Source organism: Sus scrofa, chromosome 7, assembly GCF_054392235.1.
Source record: "Sus scrofa isolate SSC_HxYL_T2T_F1_AM1 chromosome 7, Sscrofa_HxYL_maternal_Yorkshire_Landrace_v2.0, whole genome shotgun sequence".
Lineage (NCBI taxonomy): Eukaryota > Metazoa > Chordata > Mammalia > Artiodactyla > Suidae > Sus > Sus scrofa.
In genome coordinates, this window is record NC_139389.1 from 37,364,166 (window position 1) to 37,385,174 (window position 21,009).

General features: G+C 45.7%; 2 protein-coding genes across 24 annotated transcripts in view; one reads left to right on the forward strand and one right to left on the reverse strand.

The window, feature by feature from the left end:
- The window catches only part of BEND6 (BEN domain containing 6), a 42,074-nt gene extending 27,870 nt beyond the window's left edge, over positions 1-14,204 (reverse strand). For 3 of the 4 annotated variants that reach the window (XM_005665866.4, XM_001925201.7, XM_013977762.3), the window contains exons 1-2: positions 13,866-14,204; positions 4,556-4,707 (exon numbers count right to left, since the gene is read on the reverse strand). In XM_005665866.4, the coding sequence (XP_005665923.1) occupies positions 4,556-4,675 (120 nt within the window). In that variant the 5' untranslated portion in view covers positions 4,676-4,707; positions 13,866-14,204. Of the gene's footprint in view, positions 1-4,555; positions 4,775-13,865 lie in introns of all 4 variants that reach the window. The other variant, XM_084967972.1, reaches the window with a different exon arrangement.
- A 65-nt stretch (positions 14,205-14,269) lies between these two features.
- DST (dystonin) overlaps positions 14,270-21,009 on the forward strand; it is a 488,220-nt gene continuing 481,480 nt past the window's right edge. For all 20 annotated transcript variants that reach the window (XM_084967821.1, XM_021098569.2, XM_084967788.1 and 17 more), the window contains exons 1-2: positions 14,270-14,876; positions 15,440-15,474. In XM_084967821.1, coding sequence (XP_084823947.1) covers positions 14,696-14,876; positions 15,440-15,474 — 216 coding nt within the window. In that variant the 5' untranslated portion in view covers positions 14,270-14,695. The remainder of the gene's footprint in view (positions 14,877-15,439; positions 15,475-21,009) is intronic.

Consider the following 21,009-nt stretch of genomic DNA (forward strand, 5'->3'; position numbering starts at 1 on the left):
ACAAAGTTAATTGACAAATTGGGAGTTCCCGTCGTGGCGCAGTGGTTAACGAATCCGACTAGGAACCATGAGGTTGCGGGTTCGGTCCCTGCCCTTGCTCAGTGGGTTAACGATCCGGCGTTGCCGTGAGCTGTGGTGTAGGTTGCAGACACGGCTCGGATCCCGTGTTGCTGTGGCTCTGGCGTAGGCCGGTGGCTACAGCTCCGATTCGACCCCTAGCCTGGGAACCTCCATATGCCGCGGGAGCGGCCCAAAGAAATAGCAAAAAGACAAAAAAAAAAAAAAAAAAAAAAAAAAATTGACAAATTGAAGATATTTGCAAAATCTAAAACCACGTGAGACTAATTTCTACAATAGACAAGATATATATGCTAACTGATAAGAAGAGAACAGGAAACTCACAAGAATAGACTAAGAAACCTAACAGGAAGTATAAAAATTCAATAGAAAAGCAGATAGTGGGAGTTCCCATTGTGCCACAGTGGAAATGAATCCGACTAGGAACCATGAGGTTATGGGTTCAATCCCTGGCCTTGCTCAGTGGGTTGAGGATCTGGCATTGCCGTGAGCTGTGGTGTAGGTTGCAGACGTGGCTCGGATCTGGCATTGCTGTGGCTGTGGCATAGGCCAGTGGCTACAGCTCTGATTGCACCCCTAGCCTGGGAACTCCCGTATACTGAGGATGTGGCCCTATAAAGACAAAAAGACCAAAAAAAAAAAAAAAAAAGAAAAGAAAAGAAAAGAAAAGCAGATAATGGCAGAATCCACCAGCTACCTCCAGGTGCTTGTGTCCCCATTCTTCTACGGTAATGGGTTTTCAGCAGAGCAGGTAAGCTGTCTGCTAGAGTACATTTCCCAGACTCTGAGGCTGCTCAGTGTGGCTCTGTGACTAATCACATGTGAGAGAAACAGTGTGTGCCACCACTGGGTCATGACCTTGGAAGGAACAGGCTTGCCTTCTGCCTGAATTTTCCTTTTTCTGTTGGCAGAGAGGAAAGCATGGGGTGGGAGCTGGAGCAGTCACCTTGACCTTGTGTTCAGGAAGGGAGATGAAGCGAGCAGCCATAGCCACCAGGACTGCCCTTGCTGTTAGGGGACAGGGAAGTAAACGTCCATCGTTACAAACCACTGTCACCTTTGGGGATTCCTTACAGACTTTACCTAATGCAGACTTTGGTATCTAGCATTACAGTACTCCCAGACCTGACATATTTTTGAATTACTTAGAGGTCAAGTTGAGGGCACAAAGAGCACAGTTATAACAAGCTGGAAGGTGATGATAAAACTGTCACCTGCGGTGCTTTGGAAGGAAGACCATGTGCTTACTGAGGCTAGAAAAAGAAAGAATGTTGGCTTCCTGTCAGTGCTAGCTGGTTTGCAGAAATGGAAGTTTTCTCCTTCCATCTACATTAGAATGCAGCATGCAACAGAAAACGGAGTCCAGTAATGTTAAATCCTCAAGGCCTGAAAAAAAGCAATTACTTCTGCACCTAAGTAGCAGAAGGTAAGACTGTGACCTCAAGGCTTTCTCAAGAGCTTCTCTTTAAGTGTTTCCTGCCAGACACTGAAATCCATCCCAACAGTAAGCATCAGATTCACTGCATCCCCTTTAAGCTTTTTGCTTCACATGGTGACTAAGTAACTGCTGTAAGCTGGAGAGAACTCTGCCCTATTAAAAGAGGAGGGTTTTCAAGGTTATTTATGCCCAAATATGACCTCTGGCTGAAGGTACTTGCAAAGTAACCAAACAGAAATAAATCATTTGGGAAGCTATTAAGTTTTTGAGGAACACAAATTGCAAAAGACACCACAATACTGGCCTGCAAGAGCAGGTGATTTTCACCCTCCAGGAGCCACTGGATCCCTAAAACCTGCACCAGCAAACTGAAACAAGATATCATTTTCTCCCATCAACCACCACAATATGCAATATGACATAAATGCTGATAATTGGCAAGGAAGCCCAGCATGCACTCCTGCTGGGCAGGCAGGCAAGGCAATTTCATTGTCACATGAAAGCCATTACTCCCCTCTTTTGTGTTTATTCCAGAGACATCCTCACACCCCTTCTTTTATTTTTGTCTTTTTGCCTTTTCTAGGGCCACTACCATGGCACATGGAGATTCCCAGGCTAGGGGTTCAGAGCTGTAGCTGCCAGCCTATGCCAGAGCCACAGCAACGCAGGATCCGAGCAACATAGCTCATGGCAACACCGGATCCTTAACCCACTGAGCGAGGCCAGGGATTGAACCTACAACCTCATGGTTCCTAGTCAGATTCGTTAACCACTGAGCCATGACAGGAACTCCCTCACGCCCCTTCTTAAAAGGACTTGTATGAGGACATTTATTCTGCATTGTTGGTAGTACCAAGATGCTGGAGGCAATCTGGGTTGTTGTCATTGGAGAGAAGCATGAGTAAAATAGGGTGCTATGCTTGGTCAGACACCATGGAGCACGGGTGATAGCAAGAGAGACAGGTGTGAAAAACAGCACTGACTGCAAAATCAGAGACAGACTGAGGTGAATATTATGACGCCAATGTAGGAAATGATGTAGGAAATGATGTGGCCATAAGGCTGCACAGAGCAGTGATTTCTAAAAAGGAAAAGATTAGACACAAGCTGTACCTGTCCTAGGCGACTGGTTAAGTAAAGAACCATGTGGATGTCCAGCGGGATAATAGGGAGCCGTGAAAAAGGGAAAGTTCCTTTTTTTTCGTCTTTGGCCACGCCCACGGCATGTGAAAATTCCCACCCCAGAGATCAAACCTACACCATGCAGCGCTCAAAGCCACAGCAGTGACAATGCCGAGCCCTGTAACCACTAGGCTGCCAGGGAACTCCCCCAAAGGGAAAGTTCTTTATCTACTAATGAAAAGATTGTCAAAATACATTAGGTAAAAAAGCAAACTCAAAGCAGCCTGTCTAGTAAGTGGCTTTTTGTGCAAAAGAGGGGATGAGAATATTCATATGCATATTTGTTTTATGTGGACAAAGAAACACTGGGAGGAAAAATAAGAGAGCGGCAAAGGTGGTTATGGGTGGTAGGGGGGCGAGAGGCGGGAACAGAGTGGGCGGGAGATTTCTCACACACATACACTATATAGATATATGGATATATATTTTTTAGCCTTTGGATTTCTTTTTTAATTATCCCAAAAAGCTCCATTTAAAATTTAGATTTCAAGATTTCCTTTCATGGCTCAGCAGTAACAAACCTGACTAGTATCCATGAGGATATGAGTTCGATCCCTAGTCCTGCCCAGTGGGTTAAGGGTCCAGCGTTGCCATGAGCTGTGGTGAAGGTCACAGACTCGGCTCAGATCTGGCATTGCTGTGGCTGTGGTGTAGGCCGGCAGCTGCAGCTCCAATTCAACTCCTCTCCTGGGAACCTCCACATGCTTCGGGTGTGGCCCTAAAAAGACAAAAAATACAATTTAGATTTCTGACTTGAGCCTGTGGCTTCAACACTTTCACCAGGGCTTTCTGCTCCTGGGTAAGGAAAGCATGCACAGTCAGTCATTAGCAGACATGAACCCACAGGTCCTGCTGACATGTTTCTTTTTGAGAAAACCTTATAAGAACTTTAAGTCTCTGAGCACCTTCTTAGAGTCGGCCTGGGCACATTCCATGTGTGGACTCTGGTGCTTTCCCAACCTTCTGGGTTTAAACGTAAACAATTCTGTTCCCGGGGGTCCCGGACCACCTAGTTCTGTGAGAGGCGGCCTTGAGGGACAGCCGATGATGGACAGTAGGCCAAATGCTGGGTTAATATGAATGCCTCTGGACACCATCCCCAGGCACTGAAAGATACTTTAAACCATGAGGATGTACAGTATGTATTTTAAGATTTAAACAAAAATGCATGTACATCAACATTACACGTATGACAAAGACACAAATTAAAAGATAGAGAATAAACACATCAACAGTTCGTCTGCAGTGTAGGCAGAGAATGGGAGTGGGAAATTCAGATAAAAAAGGAATAAATACAAATAAAAAAGGGGCTCTGACCAAACCTGTGATGAGGATGGGCTACAAACTGGAGTCAAAAGAGAAAAGCAGGAGTTTCCTGGTGGCTCAGGGGGTGGGGGATCCAGCATGGTCACTGCAGTGGCTTTGGTTGCTGCTTGGCATGGGTTTGATCCTTGGCCTGGGAAGTTCTGCATGGCGCAGGCAGCCCCCCCCCCCCCAAAAAAAAGAAAAAGAAAAGCAGAAAGTAAATTTTAGAACAGGTATTCCAAATTCTCCAGTGAGTTCTGGGAAGAAAAAAATCATTTCTTGACAGTTTCATTTCCCAGGATACTGAGGAATGTCTGAACAGCGCATAATTGGCTGCACCTAAATAGGGGCGAGAAAAACGTCCTTCCAGTGTGTTTCCAATTCAACTCATTCAACATTAAAAAGAGAACATGAATTTTTTTTTCCTTCATTGAATAAGAAATTAAAAGGAAGAATAATACAAGAGGGGGAACATTAATAAATTAGTAAAGGAGTTATGGCATCAGGGCAGAGCAAGGTCAGAAAGCCACACCCCAGTACCAGGACACCAACCTGCCCTTTATCCACGTCACTGTTGACGTTCTCTGAGTCCATTGTCTCTGTCCTTTTCCTCTTTCCTTTTCTAAGAGCTTGGGTGTTGGTAATTTCCTCTGCTTGCAAGATCTTCTGCATTTTCTCAGTTAGTTACCAAAGGCTTTCTGAAACTGTAGGAGGAGGGAAAGCCCGTGAGATGGTGCTACTCTGGACGTGGTCCAAAAGTTAATGCTTTTCCTTAAAGTGAAAAACAGAGGGATACAGAATATGTTTACAACTGGGTGTTTCAAAGGCACTAGCTACTTAAGTGGACGCTTTTACTCAGTGCTTCCTGTCATTCCTCCTCCCCCGGGGCCAATGTAGATCACACTTTCACTGCTTCCAAAGTCTTCCCTTTCATCCCCATCATGAGGATGTCATGTTACCAGCGCAGAGGTTGAACCCAGGCCACACAGTGAAAGCGCTGAGTTATAAATCCGTTGATCCTACGTGTGTCCCCACAAGCAATCTCGAATCAAGGATATACAATTAAGGGCACTCCCCAGACAAAAACCCCACTTGTACCAAATCCCATTAGTCTGTTTGCTCAGGGCAAGGTCAGCACACATCTTCTGTGACGGGTCAGACAGTAAACATTTTAAGCTTTGCAAAAGCCAAGAGGCAAAACCAAGGATATTGTATTGGCATGCAGAAGCAAGAGAGAAAATACATCTTTGCAAAATTTTATTCATAAAATTGAAACTGTGCTTAATAATTGAATACAAGTCCCCCACCTCACCCCCTGCAGCATATGGAAGTTGCTGGGCCAGGGACTGAACCTGTGCCATAGCAGTGACCTGAGCCATAGCAGTGAATGTCAGATCCTTAATGGCTAGGTCACCATGGAAACTTGAATACAACTTTTGTAAGACAGCTCTACTAATGATAATGGAATTTTAAAAATAATATCTTGTTTAATTGAGTTCAAAGTGTTCTCCATCATCAAAATTAATGGCAAATGCTCATTTGTAATGCACTGTTAGATTTTATGTATTTCGTCTTTGAAAATGTCTCCCACACTGATAGGTACTGCCATGTACTGATACTAAACTATGAGTTTATAATTTTCTTAATTGAGATAAAAATCCACATAACATCGGAGTTCTTGTTGTGGCTCAGTGGGTTAAGAACCCGATGCTGTCTCTCTGAGGATGCCGGTTTGATCCCTAGCCTTGCTCCATGTGTAAAGTATCTTGCATTGCCACAAGTTGTGGCATAGGTAGCAGATGTGGCTCTGATTCAACCTCTGGCCAGGGAACTTCTATATGATGTGGATGTGGCCGTAAAAAGAAAAAAATTCACATAACATAATGTTTATCATTTTAACCATTTTAAGTGTATGTTCATTCAGTGTTTTTTTTTTCTAGCATATTCACAATATTGTTCAACTATTAAAGAAAGTTCATACCTCTCAATTTGAGCTTATAATTCTAATTATGCATATTCATCTATTACTAGACTTTTACAGAATTCTGTTAAATTCTTTTGATATTTTGCCTTTTAGTGTGCCACTACATTGTAGATTATTCCAGATTAAAGTTTGGGTGGAAATTCTTCAATTGCACAGTGAAATGCATTTCAAAGCATGGAAATTCCTTTTGCATTTGCAATGAAGTCTGAAAGACAATGCTGGAAATGTGCTTACTTTCTTTCTTTTTCTTTTTTTTTTTTTTTCTTGGCTCTTTAGGGCTGCACTCTCGGCATATGGAGGTCCCCAGGCTAGGGATTGAATGGGACCTACAGCTGGCAGCCTACACCACAGCCACAGCAATGCCAGATCCAAGCCATGTCTGTGACCTAGACCAGAGCTCATGGTAATGCCAGATCCTTAATCCACTGAATGAGGTCAGGAATAGAACCCACATCCTCATGGATCCTAGTTGGGTGCATTACTGCAGAGCCACGGTAGGAATTCTCTCAATTCCTATTTTAACTTTAGGCATCAAGGCAAGTATACAAAGCAATCTGACAGCACTCATGAGTCACATTTCGTTGTTATTGAAATGACTTGACCTCCTCAATGTAAATTTTCCAGCTAAGTACTGGTTTTGCCTTGAAATTTTATCTTGTAAGTTGTTAATGAACTCACTGTCAACATTATCAAGTGTGCAGCAAAAGCACAGTTTCAATCCTAAGAATATACCTAAGAGAAATGAAAACCTACATCCACACAAAACTTCACGCAAATATTCATGGCAGTATTATCCATAAGAACTAGAAAGTGAAAAACTGGAGTTCCTGTCATGGCTCAGTGGTTAACGAACCCGACTAGGAACCATGGGGTTGCAGGTTCAATCCCTGGCTTTGCTCAGCGGGTTGGGATCCGGCGTTACCGTGAGCTGTGGTGTAGGTCGCAGATGAGGCTCAGATCCGAGTTGCTGTGGCTCTGGTGTAGGCCAGTGGCTGCAGCTCCGATTCGACCCTTAGTCTGGGAACCTCCATATGCCGCAGGTGCGGTAGCCCTAGAAAAGGCAACAAGACAAAAAAAAAAAAAAAAGTGAAAACCCCCAAACGTCTATCTCATGGATAAGCAAAATGTGGTATATCCCTACAGTGAAATATGATTGAGCAACAAGAAGAAATGAAGTCCTGATACTCACACTACAGCATAAATGAGCCTTGGAAACGTGACATCACGTGCAAGACATTAGTCTCAGAGACCATACATAGTTTGGCCCTACATGAAATGTCAAGAACTGTCAAACTTCTAGAGACAGAAAATAGATTAGTCGTTTCTTAGGGGTGAGAGATTGTGGAATGTGGGGCCACATGACGGCTAACAGGGGTTTTTTTTAGTTTATTTTTTTCATTTTTTAAAGTTTGATTGAAGTATAGTTGAGTTACAATGTTGTGATGATTTCTGCTGTACAACAAAGTGATTCAGTTATACATGTACACACATCCATTCTTTTTCAGATTCTTTTCCCACCCAGGTTATCACCGAATATTGGGTAGAGTTCCCTGTGCTAGATAGACAGCAGGTCTGTGTTGGCCAATCATTTCATATAAGACAATGTGCGTATGCCAAACAGGTTTCTTCTAATGGGGACAAAAATGTTAAAAAAAAAAATCGGTCTATGGTGTTTGTTGCACAATCTTGTGAATATTAAAAAAAAAATTGAACTGGGAGTTCTCTGGTGGGCTTGTGATTAGGACTCAGTGCCACTGAGCCACAGGGTGGGCTGCATTTGCTAGCTTTGGGGCAATGTCCCTGCACCCACATAGGGTGGGGCTGAGGGCTTCCTCTGCTCATTCTTGACCGATGGTGCTTCAGAATCTTCTCCCAGTCTCAGGGTAGGCACGTGGGTGAGGTGATGCTGATGGAGCAGAGAATGAATTGATGCTGCAGAAGCTTTGGTATCTGTGTAGACCTGTATGGTTCTGATGATTCTTTTTATTTTTGGTAATAGCTCCTAAAGAACCTGGTGAGAACTGGATCGTGCTCCTCTAAAGAGTCACACAGGTTTACAATTAATTTCTGGTCCCTAGACTCCTGTTCTTGAATTCCAGGTTAAAAACTCCTATAGCAGTGAGGACCAGCTAGAAGAGGCTTTTAGGTTTTTGTTCTTCTGCTTTAAAATATAACATTTACTATATTCTAATTTAGTGGGTTTGCTGTTTTTAGTGGGTTTTCTGTTTGTCTCCCCTTTTACCCCAAAAAGCATTTTTGAACCACAGACATTTTAAGACACATTTTTCTTTCTGTTCCTAGATGCACAGGATGTCATTACACTGTGATAACTTCAGTGTCCTTTGAACTATGTGTTATTGAAACATCTTTTACTAATCATCAGTTACTCATCACCATTCCCATTCTCCTTGGTACACTTGCTTCCTCTGTGGTCTTAGTGACATTCTTTTAGACCATCAGCATATGGATACATTACCATACAAACCTATTACCACAAAACAGTTAATGCAAAAGTGCCACGAAAAATTATTGTAAGAAAAGGAGATAATTTAGCTATTAAACATTGCTGTTGTTTTATTAAGACAACCTGGAATTTAATTCATCAACATTAGTTAATCAAGAATTCATTCATCTCTGGATAAAGATGATGTGTATATCTATCTATCTATCTATCTATCTATCTATCTATCTAAAGATATGTATATAATAGAATACTACTCAGCCATAAAAAAGAATGAAATAAGGCCATTTGCAGCAACATGGATGGATCTAGAAATTATCATACTAAGTGAAGTCAAAAAGATAAAAGAAATTATCATACGATATCACATATATGTGGAATCTAAAATATGACACAAATGAACTTATCTAAAAAATAGAAACAGATTCACAGATATAGAGAAGAGACTTGTGGTGCTAAGGGGGAGGGGGTGAGGAGGGAAGGACTGGGAGTTCGGGGTTAAAAATGCAAGCTATTTATAAAGGATGGATAAAGAAGGTCCTACTGTGTAGCACAGGGAACTATATTCACTATCCTGTGATTAAACAATAATAGAAAAGAACTTGAAAAAAATATATCACTGAATCACTTTGCAATGCAGTAGAAATTAACATGACATCGTGAATCAACTACAATAAGATAAATTAGAAAAAAAAAAAGAAACTAGGGAGTTTTCCTGTGGAACAGAGGATTAAGGATCCGGTGTTGTCCTGCAGTGGCTTGGGTCACTGATGTGGCTTGAGTTCAATCCCTAGCCCGGGAACTTCCACATGCTGTGGGAGAGGCCAAGAATAAAAAATTAAAAAAACCCTAAACTGTCCCACATGGGAAAAAAGAGTATTAATCTCGTAACGTATTTACTATGCAGCTGTAAACCTTTTACCTCACTTTTCCCCCCTTTTCACCTAAGAATGTAGAAATGCTTGTTCCTGGCAACTCTTAGCTTAGATCTAGAAGGTAATGACCTCAGGTTTCAAACTTGCTTTGTAAGTTGTCCATTCTTAGAAATGGTGGAAATATTTCACACTATCTGAATAATAAAGAACAAGGCTTCTCAGTGATTTATAACTCTGAGAGCTTTATAATTTGACTTATGAACAGCTCTCAGATTTTCCACTGGCAGTTCATACAACTATGAGTAAATTTTCTGGCCAAATGACTCAGTGTTTTGCTGCATGACTAACCCCACACTCAATGTGGAAACTATACAAATGAATTCTATTTGCTTGTGGATAATAAATGATTACTTTCCAAAAGCTGCCTGCAAAGCATTATAGAGTAGATGAATTCAATTATATTGATGTTTTTAAACGCTCAAATGTAGACTTTTCTAAAGTCTGTAACGCTCACAAAAAAGAACATTCACCCCCAATGCCAGCATGTCATGGATTTTGCAACCCACAGGACAACCAGTCCTAATTCAGCTTATAGTTTCTAAAACGTTAAAAGAACAATTTAGGATGATTGCCTTTGAAATATTTTCTTTTACAATGATGCCTTTTTAAAGTTTTTGTTGTTTGTTTGTTGCTGAGCTCAAGGCATGCGGAAATTTCTGGGCTGGGGATCAAACCTGTACCATGGCAGTGACTCCTGAGCCACAGCAGTGACAACCTAGGTCCTTAATTGCTAGGCCACCGGGGAACTCCTTTAAAGCTTTTATTATGGTAAAATATAAAGTCCTTTCCTAGGATATGTTTGGTGAAAACAATATTTGATATCATTGCAAATAACAATTGTTTTTCCTTCCAAAACTCTAAATTTAGAAAGACTGCAGTAATCCATCCTTGTAGCTGGAAATAATCTCGGGAGATGACAGCAGATGCTGTAGGTTCTCCCAAATGGTGTAGCTCCTTGGTGTTTCAATACGAGAACAGGTACACCGTTGGCAGAGGCCCTAGTGTCAGACTGCCAGGAAAACCATTTGCACCTCTGCATCCCTCTCCGGCCCACTGCTGTCTCGTATCAGCCTCTCCCACTGCCATGCGCCAGGTCTCTGAAGGTGTCCAGAGGTCTCATCACCTCAGTCCTCCGCCTCCTTAACCGGGATGTGTGTCTGTCCCAGAGAGTCACTGAACCAGAGCATTCCCGCCGGCCTCCCGCTCCCTGCTCCAGGCTGCAAGGGGAAAGCTCTCCCCAAGCTCTGATTCCAGCTCTTCTCTCACCTTCTTGTCCTTAGTTGTTTCATCTGCATCCATGACTCCAACTATGATGGATGCTGGAGGCTCCCATCTGTCTCCCGTTCTGTCCTCCCCACCCTTGTTCCCGTGGGTAATTTCACACAGATGTCCTGTGGGCACCTCCACCTCAGTGGGTCTCATTCACTTTATCAAATTTTCCTTCAAGACCATCCCTTTCAGGAGTTCCCGTTGTGGCACAGCAGAAACAAATCCAACTAGGAACCATGAGGTTTCGGGTTTAATCCCTGGCCTCGCCCAGTGGGTTGAGGATCCAGTGTTGCTGTGAGCTGTGGTGTAGGTCGCAGACGAAGCTTGGATCTGGTGTTGCTGTGGCTGTGGTGTAGACTGGTAGCTGGAGCTCCGATTGGACCCCTAGCCTGGGAACCTCCATATGCTGCGGGCGTGGCCCTAAAAACGCCAAAAAAAAAAAAAAAAAAAAAAAAAAAAAAAAAGACGTTTCCTTCATCAGAGCTCAAAACTTGCATCATCTGCGATTCTTTCCATCCTGTCCCCTGGCCACCACTCAGCTTAGGGTGGAGCCTCCTCTTCTTCCCAAAGTTTCTTCCTGACCCGAAAATCAGGAATTCATGTGGCAGCTTCCTACCTCTAGGTACGCACTGCAGGAGATGTCTCTGCCACCTTATCAAAGCCCCTTACTCACTCTTTTTCTTTTTCCTTTTTAGGGCAGCATCCACATGGATCCTTAACCCATTGATTGAGGCCAGGGATCAAACCCGAGCCACAGCCGGGTGACAATGCCAGACCCTTAACCCACTGAGCCACCACAGAGTGGTGGCCAGGGAGCTTTAACTGGCCTTAAGCCTAAACCATGCACTTCAGTCTGACTTCATCCTGAATAAAGTTAATACTTAAAATTTCCTTTTGGTTCCTCTTGTGTGTTCTCAGTTTGGTTGGGATTCTAGAGGGAAAGGGCTGCATGACTAATCATCTTCTACATATCTGACATCAAATATCTCAACTAATTTCCCCAATTAATTCAACTTCTCCTGGGAGGCAGTGCTGTCACTATCATAAAAAGTAAAAAACTTACATATACTTTTCCTCTTTACTTTTTATTCTTTGGTAAGAAAGATTTAGCCATGGACCTTCCTCCTCCATCCCTACTCCAAAATTTAAAATTTGTGACTTTGATAGAATATCAATAGTTTTTTTAAATGAAAACCTATCAGAAAGGAAAAGTGTGAATTCGCCTAAATTAACTTCCAAAAAGGACTGACTGGCTGATTTAATAGTTATTGAATTCCACAATGTATTAGCTTCATATAAACACACAGAAAGAATTAATAACATGCCATTATTTGGAGAAGGAAATGATAAATTAGCAACAAATCAGAAAATAACAATGGAACCTAAATACTAAATTCTTTCAACGATTTGGTTCGCTTATTACGAGTATCCTTGAGTAAACTGATGCAAGGAACAGACATGAACGCATCTAAAAAGAAATATCTACAATCCTACTGCAGGGCAGTTAAGTATTTGCCTGCCAAAAGAGATAAATGATGTTCTTGTGTGCACTTGAAGCTTATAAATGGCTGCAGCTAGACTGCAGGATGATAACAATTGTGCTAAAGTCATAGTTCAGAAAACCATAATTGATATTTAGTTGCTTTTTGTTGTTATAAAGGCACAGTTTGGGGTAAATTGGTTACTCTGTTGTGTTTGTGGTCTTAGGCTGTTTCAAGGCTATTTATGCCATTTCAGTTCTCTCACAAATTTTAGCCAAAGAGAGGTATAAAGTAAAGATGACCTTCTTACATTCTATTAGTTATTTCTCCCAATGTTTGCGGAAGGTGAATTCAGTTTTGTTGTTGTTTTAAATTACTCCACCTGGCCACTGTGAGGCAATGCAGGTACAGAATTCCCTTCCTGATGTGCCCTGCAGGGTGGACTCCCAGGCTTCCCTTCCATAAGCTTAGTTCAACGGGTGGGAATGTGGTCTCTCACTGCAGTAGGCTGCGGCTGCAGGGCACCTCTGAGTCACCTGCAGGAGAAGCAGTGCTACCTGCCTGAGAGCCAGGGACCCAGGAAGCTCATCTTGCCCTGCAGTGCAGTGGGCACCCTGATTCACCATTCTCACCTTACAAAGCATCTGCAAGCACGGTCTATCTTCAAACCGGAAAAATGAGTTAATGCTTATTTTGTTTCAGGAAACAGGTTGTGCAGAAGAAAACTCAATCCACTGTTTCTCATGTTGATGAATCTGGCATTTAACAAATACATTAGGCAATGCCTTTTTGAGTGCTCTTTATTGGCTACACAGAAGGCAATGGTTAAGCCTTTAAGTAGAGCTGTACATTTGATTTTGACATAAAACCACATTGATTTTGCGATCCTACAAGCAAATAAGAAAACTTTATTGCCCTTGATTCTTTAACTTCTTTCCAGAATTTTACAAATTAATTTTTACGACACAATTTCTTCAAGTCTTCTAAGTAGTCCAAAGAGGCTACCTTGATGGTTATTAGAAACTCCACAAATGCACGCAAGTGCTCCCTTGTTACTATACACTGCAGTTTCCTTATGCGAGTAAATTAAGCAAAAAACCAACCCCACGCGGGAAAAGTCAGCACTGGCTCAGAGCCGCAGGACGTGGCACGGCGCCGGCCAGCCGGTCGAGGTCGCTGCCGCAGCGGTCCGTCCAGGTGGCCAGGCGGCCGCAGGGACGTCACTGCAGCGCCCCCGCCGCGCCACCCGCGTCCGCACTGCGCCAGCTACCCCGGGAAAATCTCCTGGCCGCCTTCGCTGGTTGAGAAGAAAGGCGAGGGGGCGAGAGGGAGTGTGTGCGTTTGAGTGTGAACATCATCTCCTCAGGTCTCCTACAAAATTTCTCCGCAAAACATTTACAAGCCAGTCTCCAACTTCCTCCATCTGACGGTTCCCTAAATCTGAATCTGCCTCTCCCTTCAAGTGCACTAAAAAAGGCAAGGTTTTAGGGTCAACGCAACGCATGGTTATGAGAGGATGCAAAGTGACCGTTACTCGGCTGCGAAACCGCGCCCCGTCAGGGGGGGAAGAGTTCAAGTCCGCAGACCGGAGCGCTCCGCTGGGGAGCGCGCCCAGTTTTGAGGGGCCGAAGAGGGCGGGCCCCCAGTCGTGGGGGACCCCGATTCCAGGGAAGGCCCTGCCCCGGGCTCACGCTTCCGCGTGCGAGGAACCCCCCCGCAAGCAATAGCTCACCCGGCTGCATCCTCCAAAGCCCCAGCCTCGGGGCGGGGCGCGGGGAGGTGGGAGGTGGGGCAGCACCGCCTGAAGGCTCCCGCCGGCGCCTCGCGGTCTACCCCCGGCTCCGTGGCGCCCCCTGTCGCCGGGTTCCCCAGCGATCCGGCAGCGGCAGGCTGGTGGCAGCCCGGGAGTCCGGGAGCCGAAGGGCGCCCGGCCCGTGCCCCCCGGACGGCGAGGACGGGCGGGCGGCCCCGCGGGAAGGCGCTGGGCGCTCAGGCCCGAGCGCAGCCCGCGGCCGCCGCCGCAGCCATGTCCGCGCGCCCGCGCTGCCGCAGCCCGGCCGTGATGTCATCCGCCGAACCCCCGCCGCGGCGCCCCACTCCCGCCCCCCGCGGGCCGCCGCGTCCCCGCCCCGCCCCACGTGTTCCCGGCTTCGGGGATGCCGAGGCCGGCGGCGGCCGCAGGACGATGCACGGAGCCCGGGTGGCCGCGGCGGCGGCGCTGCCCCTCCCCGCCCTCAGCGTCTCCGGCGGGGCTACGCCCGGGGGCTGCGCACGGACGGGGGCGGGGGAGCCTGGGGGGGGCGGGGAGGGCTCCCGGCCGCCAAGTGCCTGCCGGGTCGTCGTCTGCTGAGTCATGGCCAGAGCTGCCCGCAGTCCGGGCTCACTCGCGTAGCGCGGCGGGCGCGGGTGCGCAGCCATTGGGCCGGGCGCGGGGCCGCGAGCGCCGGGCATGACGCGCTGAGCCGCGCTCGCCCGTGCCCGCCGCTCCGCGTGCGCCCCGCGCGGGTGCCTGTGCCGCCGCCCTCCAGCCCCGCCGCCAGCCGCCCCCGCCTCGCCCGCACCATGATCGCCGCCGCTTTTCTCGTCTTGCTGAGACCCTACAGCATCCAATGTGCCCTCTTCCTCTTGTTGCTTCTGCTGGGCACCATCGCCACCATCATCTTCTTCTGCTGCTGGCACCGCAGGCTCCAGAAGGGGAGGCATCCGATGAAATCGGTCTTTTCGGGCCGTTCAAGGAGCCGAGGTAAGACACACCGCGACGGGTTTCTTCGGGCCAGGAGGAGCCTTTAAGCCGATTTGGAGAGGGAAGCGCGCTCGCTGCCTTCGGCGCTGCCGCTCCTTCGCCGTCCTCGCCCGCTCCCCCGGCCGAGTGCGTTTCCATGTTTAAGGTCCCTGTCCCCCTTCTCCGGCCCCCCAGGTTGGGGTGACCGCGGCAAGGCAGAGCGCGGTGAGGGAGGAACGCACCAGATGCTCGGTGTCAGCTTGCTTAAGCCCTGTGGGTGACTGGAGCGGAGTCCGGGCTGTGGCGGTCTCCTCACCTCCCCCAACCCCGGCCTGAGGTGTGGGGTGGGAAAGTGTGGCATGGACAGTTCGGGGCTCCCCAACTCCCCCAGAACTTTCCCTACAACTTCTCGCGGAGAAGTCATGTAGAGACTGATGGCCTCGTAGCCAACCCGCCTTGCAGGCTGTCCCCAGGCGTCTGCAACGCGCCTCCCCGACCCTGGTCTCCCAGGTGAGTCGTCGGTGACTCGGCAGGTGAAGCACAAGGAGTTAATTGAAGCCTCGTTTTTTGTTTTTTCTCCCCAGATGCTGTTTTGAGATCTCACCACTTTCGTTCCGAGGTAATTTATTTAGCGCGCACGCCCAAGGTCAGAAGTTCTCTTTCCAGAGTAGCAATAGTAATGACTTGCGTGTTCAGAAACCAGTAGGGTGTTGAATGGTGAGCACGCTGCTCCCAAGCCGAAAGGGACATGTTTCCTTTTAAGCGACTCCCTAACATGAGCGCCCGGGGAACGGTTTTAGCACATTTCTCGTGTCATGGAGCCGCAGCGCTGGGAGGGGAGAAACGGCCCCTAAAATCGGTCAGACCTCAGGAACTTCGCCCCCGGGGTGGATGTCGGCTTCTTTGGCGATCTTGTAACTGGCCGGAAGCTTTTGGGCGCAGTCGGCCGGCTGCTGGCTTGGGTGTCCAGCCACTCGAAGGAGCTTTTAGAGAGTTAGTGCGGAGCAGTCTGACCCATATGCATTCCACTCTAGACTTTGGAGTTTACGTTCCCTTCCACCCAGACAGCAGCGCTGGGTGTTTCCCTGGGGACATCTGGTGATTTTTGCAAAGTGTTGGTGGTAGTGATCTGGCATGACTCTCAAAATGCAGACCGTCTCTCCATGAACAGGTGACCTGGCTGCAGCGATTGGGTGGAACTGCTGTAAGACTAGTGCTGTAGGACTAGACAGACCAAACGAGAAACATACCCTCTCCCTGACCCAGCGTTTTTTGATGGGTTTCCAGGCCAACCCCTACTTAAAGCCAGATGATCTTTCCTCTTTTCCGGAAAAAGGTTGCTGTTAGCCATGCTTGCTGTGATTTGGTCATCTTAGCAAAGACTTTGTAGTTAGATACCCTCCTTCCGCTTGCCATTTACCTGAGAAGTCACTTCACATTTCATTTCACTAGTTAATCGGATGTTTTATTGCCCCTGGATGTTTTATTGGACGTTGGTTGCTTGAAAGCTTTAACTGCATTACTGTTACCTCATTATAATGCTGCACAGTGAGTAATTCTGCATGAAGCCCCAGCCAGGGAGAGGGGAGAGCTCTGTGCTCAGTTTAGGACTCTGAAGAGGATAAAATAACCAGTTGAATAATCAGAGGTTCTGTTCCTGGTTTTACACTAACTAGCTGTGTGATGTCCAGTTAACTCTCTCAACTTACCCCATCAGTCCCCCATCTGTAAAATAGGAGCAATAGGACCTTGTGGGGCTGTAGGGAGAGGGCAGGGTTTACAAGTACTTGTGTTAACAAACCCCATGTAGTTCATGGTAATTATTCAGTACTCGATAGCTAGCATTACAATTTGTAAAAATTGAGTTAAAAATGTGTAAAAATAAAAGGTCTGTTGCACATTTTGAAGTCTTTATTAGATTAATTAATTCATATTTATAGGAAACAACATAAACTGGGTCTTTTATGAACCCACACTCTTGAGATATCTGAGTCATTTAATAGAATAACCCATCTAGAGGTGGCAAAAAAACCACAATGACAAATAAATAAATAAATAAATAATGGTTGGAGTGTGAACATCAAAATTTAGGATTTTGATTTTAAAAAGAGGTGACCCGTCTAGTACACAGAAATGATAAAACCAGGAGAAGAATTCTGTTATGAGCCGTTCTGTTAGCCATCAAGTGTTTCAGCTAAAGCACAGACAGAAAACACCAGCTAGGACTATGTCTTATTTAGTTATCTCTGAGTTAAGCCTTTGTCCCGAGCTTGCCTTTGATTAGGAAAGCTGGAGCGACTATTTAATGTAATTCCTTTCAAAAGATTCCTGGTTCAGGCTGACACCCTGTCTGGGCTTCGCATTTGCCTCATCTGCTGGGCTGTGACCTTGTGACATGTGGCCATGTCTCTCTCATTTAGGGCTGTGTCCCCACTGCCGGGTATATACAATGGGTTATTAATACATGTGTATCGAATGAGTGAAAAATTCCTCTGTGAGTAGCAGGTCCCATCATACCGCTGAGAACTGGGCAGAAAAGAAAAATGCATGTTCTCAGGACATTGCTCAGAATTTAACATTTGTGGAATCTCAACTCCTATTTTATCTTTCTAGACTTTAAAATATTGTCCTGGAGTTTGTATTAAAAATGTGAATCACTAATTATAACCTAAGGGGTTTGGTTAGAATTTTTTTTTTCCTCAGAAACTTAAATGCGGTGTTAGCTTAATTTGTTCCTTGTTCCTTTTCTTACCAAGTTCCTTTGTTAAACTGCTCAAAGAATGTCATTTTATAAGTGCAAATCCTGCGACTGTTTCCTGAGAATGTCATATTTTATCACCGTTTAATGTTCACCACAAATAAAACATTTTCCCCTCAGGAAAACAGGAGATTCTCCCCCCCCCCTCCCCGCCTCTATCAAAATGCCATTTCCTGCAGGACTTTTTCCTTAAGCAATACCTCTGATTTTCTTGGCGTCTAGCATATTTGGAAATTAGGACTTGTGTAGCATAACGGCTGTTTGTCCTGTTGCTTTTTCAGCAGTAGTTGCTGCAAAAGAGAATAAAATAACCAGTTGGACAATCAGAGGTTCTGTTCCCGGTTTTACACTAACTAGCTGTGTGATGTCCGGTTAACTCTCTCAACTTAGCCCGTCTATCCCCCATCTGTAAAATAGGACCAGTGTTTTGATTTTCCCAGAAGCTATATTCCCATTGAATATTCTGTTCCCCATCCCAGTCTCAGGAAGTAGATAATTCACTGGGCTTTTAAGTAGTGGTCAAGTGAGGAAAAAGGGGTTAGGATCTGCTGACTCATTTGGAAATGGGCAAGAGCTTTGGGAAAGTCCTCGGGCATGTGGAGAAGTTCAGTTAGCACTTGGCTGCTTTACCTGGTGGAGGCTGTTGCTTCTGCTGTCAGTACATCCAGGGTGGAGTCCAGCTGGACAGGAAATTTCAGAATGTTTGTTTTTCGGTAGTGAGAGGAATACTTCTGCAGGGGGGACGCCGTGGCATCAGGACCCGGTGTCCTTTGTGACATTTTTAGCAGGGAAAAAAAGCTATGTCTCTTGTCTGAGGGGCTCTGGCTTTTTACTTCTCGCTGTGTTTAATCTCCACCTTTCTTCAACTCAGCTTCTTCCTCATGAGACTAGGAAGAAAAAAAAAAGAAATGATGCAGCTCTTTGTGAGATGTTTGGGTACCACCAGCAGCCTGTTTTATTTTCACATACTTGCAAACTCATCTTTCCTGGCGTAATAGTTCTCTAGATTTTTTTTTTTTTTCTTTTTAGGGCCGCACCTATGGCATATGGAAGTTCCCAGGCTAGGGGGTCAAATTGGAGCTGCAGCTGCTGGCTTACGCCACAGCCACAGCAACATGGGATCCTTAATCCACTAGAAGCCAGAGATCGAACCCTCGCCCTCATGATACTAGTTGGGTTTGTTATGGCTGAGCCACAACGGGAACTCCTTGTTCTCTAGATTTTAATAATACCATATGAAAATGTGAAATTACTAATCCATCCAGCAAGGGCTCAACAGTAGAACCCCAGTTCTCTGGCAGATTAAAAAAGGTCCAGTTAGATGGATAGAAATATGTGCTTTGTAGGAGTTCCCTGGGGGCTTAGTGGCTAAGGAGGCAGTGTTGTCACTGCTATGGCTTGGGTTTGATCACTGGCCCAGGAACTTCCACATGCTGCAGATATGGCCCAAAAAAAATACATGCTTTGTATATGAAAATAAAGAACTCATGCCATATACATATATACATTCATATATATATAGTCATAAACAACATATGTGTTGATGAAGAGAAGTGATTTCACGCTTTCATGTTGATGTCACACACAGTCTAGAAACCGGGTGTTCATTCTGTGTCTCTGGAAGGTACTTTTCCTGAGGACTTGTAGTGTTTTATGCTGTGACTTTACCCATCGCTTAGGCCTGTTACCCTAGATTCCTGTGGTAGAAATCAGACCATGGCAGCCCATGGTTTTAGGGAAGTTCTAGAAGGTGATATGGGTAATTGAGGGACCATTAGATCAGCAGCCGGAGTCCTGGGCGTCGAGTAGAATGAAGACAATTGCGTCCACTGTCCGTGGAGAATCCCCGGAGTGAACAGTGGTGAGTGATCCCTGTTCACCAGCTCGGCAGAATAAGGGCTACTTTGTTCGACATCGGGAGGAGGGGGTGCGTTTTGTGTCCAGCAGGGCAGAGTCAATGTCTTCACTTCCCGTTTCAGGTAAAGGGACGAAAAGAGTGACCTGGAGCAGCTCCCCAAGAGTCACGTAGCAAGAGGAGGCCTCAGTCAGACAAGAACTCCGTGGTGCGTTTTGTCTGCCTGTGGTTTTAGCTGTGTCACTCTCAGCGCAGAGTCAGATGCCCAAATTTCTCCATGAAAACGGGAAGCTAAGTTGGGTGGATTTGTGACAGACATTTCCTACAAAGCTGAAGAGGCAGAGCCTTTTGGTTTTTCCGGTGTCATCCACATGACCCTGGATGAAAGGTGGTCCACAGAGACCCTCTTGGCTTCCTGATGCTCCCAGAGTGTCCCTGCCCCAGGCCGAGGGAAGGGTAGTCAGCGAAAGAACCAGACTTCACAGCCTCGCCTGGAATTTGCATCTTCCATGAAGAATGACCAATTTAGGATTTCCGGTTGTGCCTCTGCTGGTTAAGGACCTGACATAGTGTCTGTGAGGATGTGGGTTCAATCCCTGGCCTTGCTCAGTGGGTTAAGGATCCAGCATTGTTGTGGCCATTATGTAGGCCAGCAGCTGCAGCTCCAGTTTGAGCCCCAGCCCTGGAACTTCCATGTGCTGCAGATGTGGCCCTAAGCAAAAAAAAGAAGGATTATCAATTTAGGGAGTTCCTGTTGTGGCTCAGTGGGTTAAGGACCCAACGTTGTCTCTGTGAGGATATGGTTTCTATCCCTGGCCTCGCTCAGTGGGTTAAGCATCCAGCATTGCTGCAGGCTGCTGCATAGGTACCACATATGGCTTGGCTCTGGTGTTGCTGTGGCTGTGGCGTAGACCTGCAGCTGCAGCTCTGATTCGACCCCTAGCCTAGGAACCTCCATATGCTGCAGGTGTGGCTGTAAAAAGAGAAAAAAAATTAACCAATTTAGTGGATTAGAGAAAATGATAGTTTATTATTTAGCTATATTTTATAATTAGGTTATCTTAATAAATAAATCCTTTGCCTAGAGTTAAATTCTAGGTCTAAATTAGTTTGTACTAATTAAGTCAGTCTTACATTGAATGCCACATGTGATGTAGTGTTCATTTTCCTTCGCTCAAAAATAAGCTTTTTTTTTTTTTTTTAAATTCATTATGAGGTCTGATATCGGATAGCAGGAATGACAGAAGGTCTGAGGTGGAGCCCCTGCCCTTGATGATTCCTTCTAGGTCACTCTCAATATCAATGCTGAAATTTTATAGTTACTGCTCTCTTGTGTTCCGGTAACCGAACTGCTGTGCGGTTTCCAACTGTGAATCATGCATGTGATGGGAGGCCAAGCTGTGCAGGTACAGCCGGTACATTTGGGAAGAAGAGAAATGAACCCCTAGAGTCACCAGAGTTACCACCACCGTATCATTTACTCCTATTTCAGCTACAGCGAGACAAAACAGAATGCTGAAAGCAAAAGAAAAAAAAGAAGA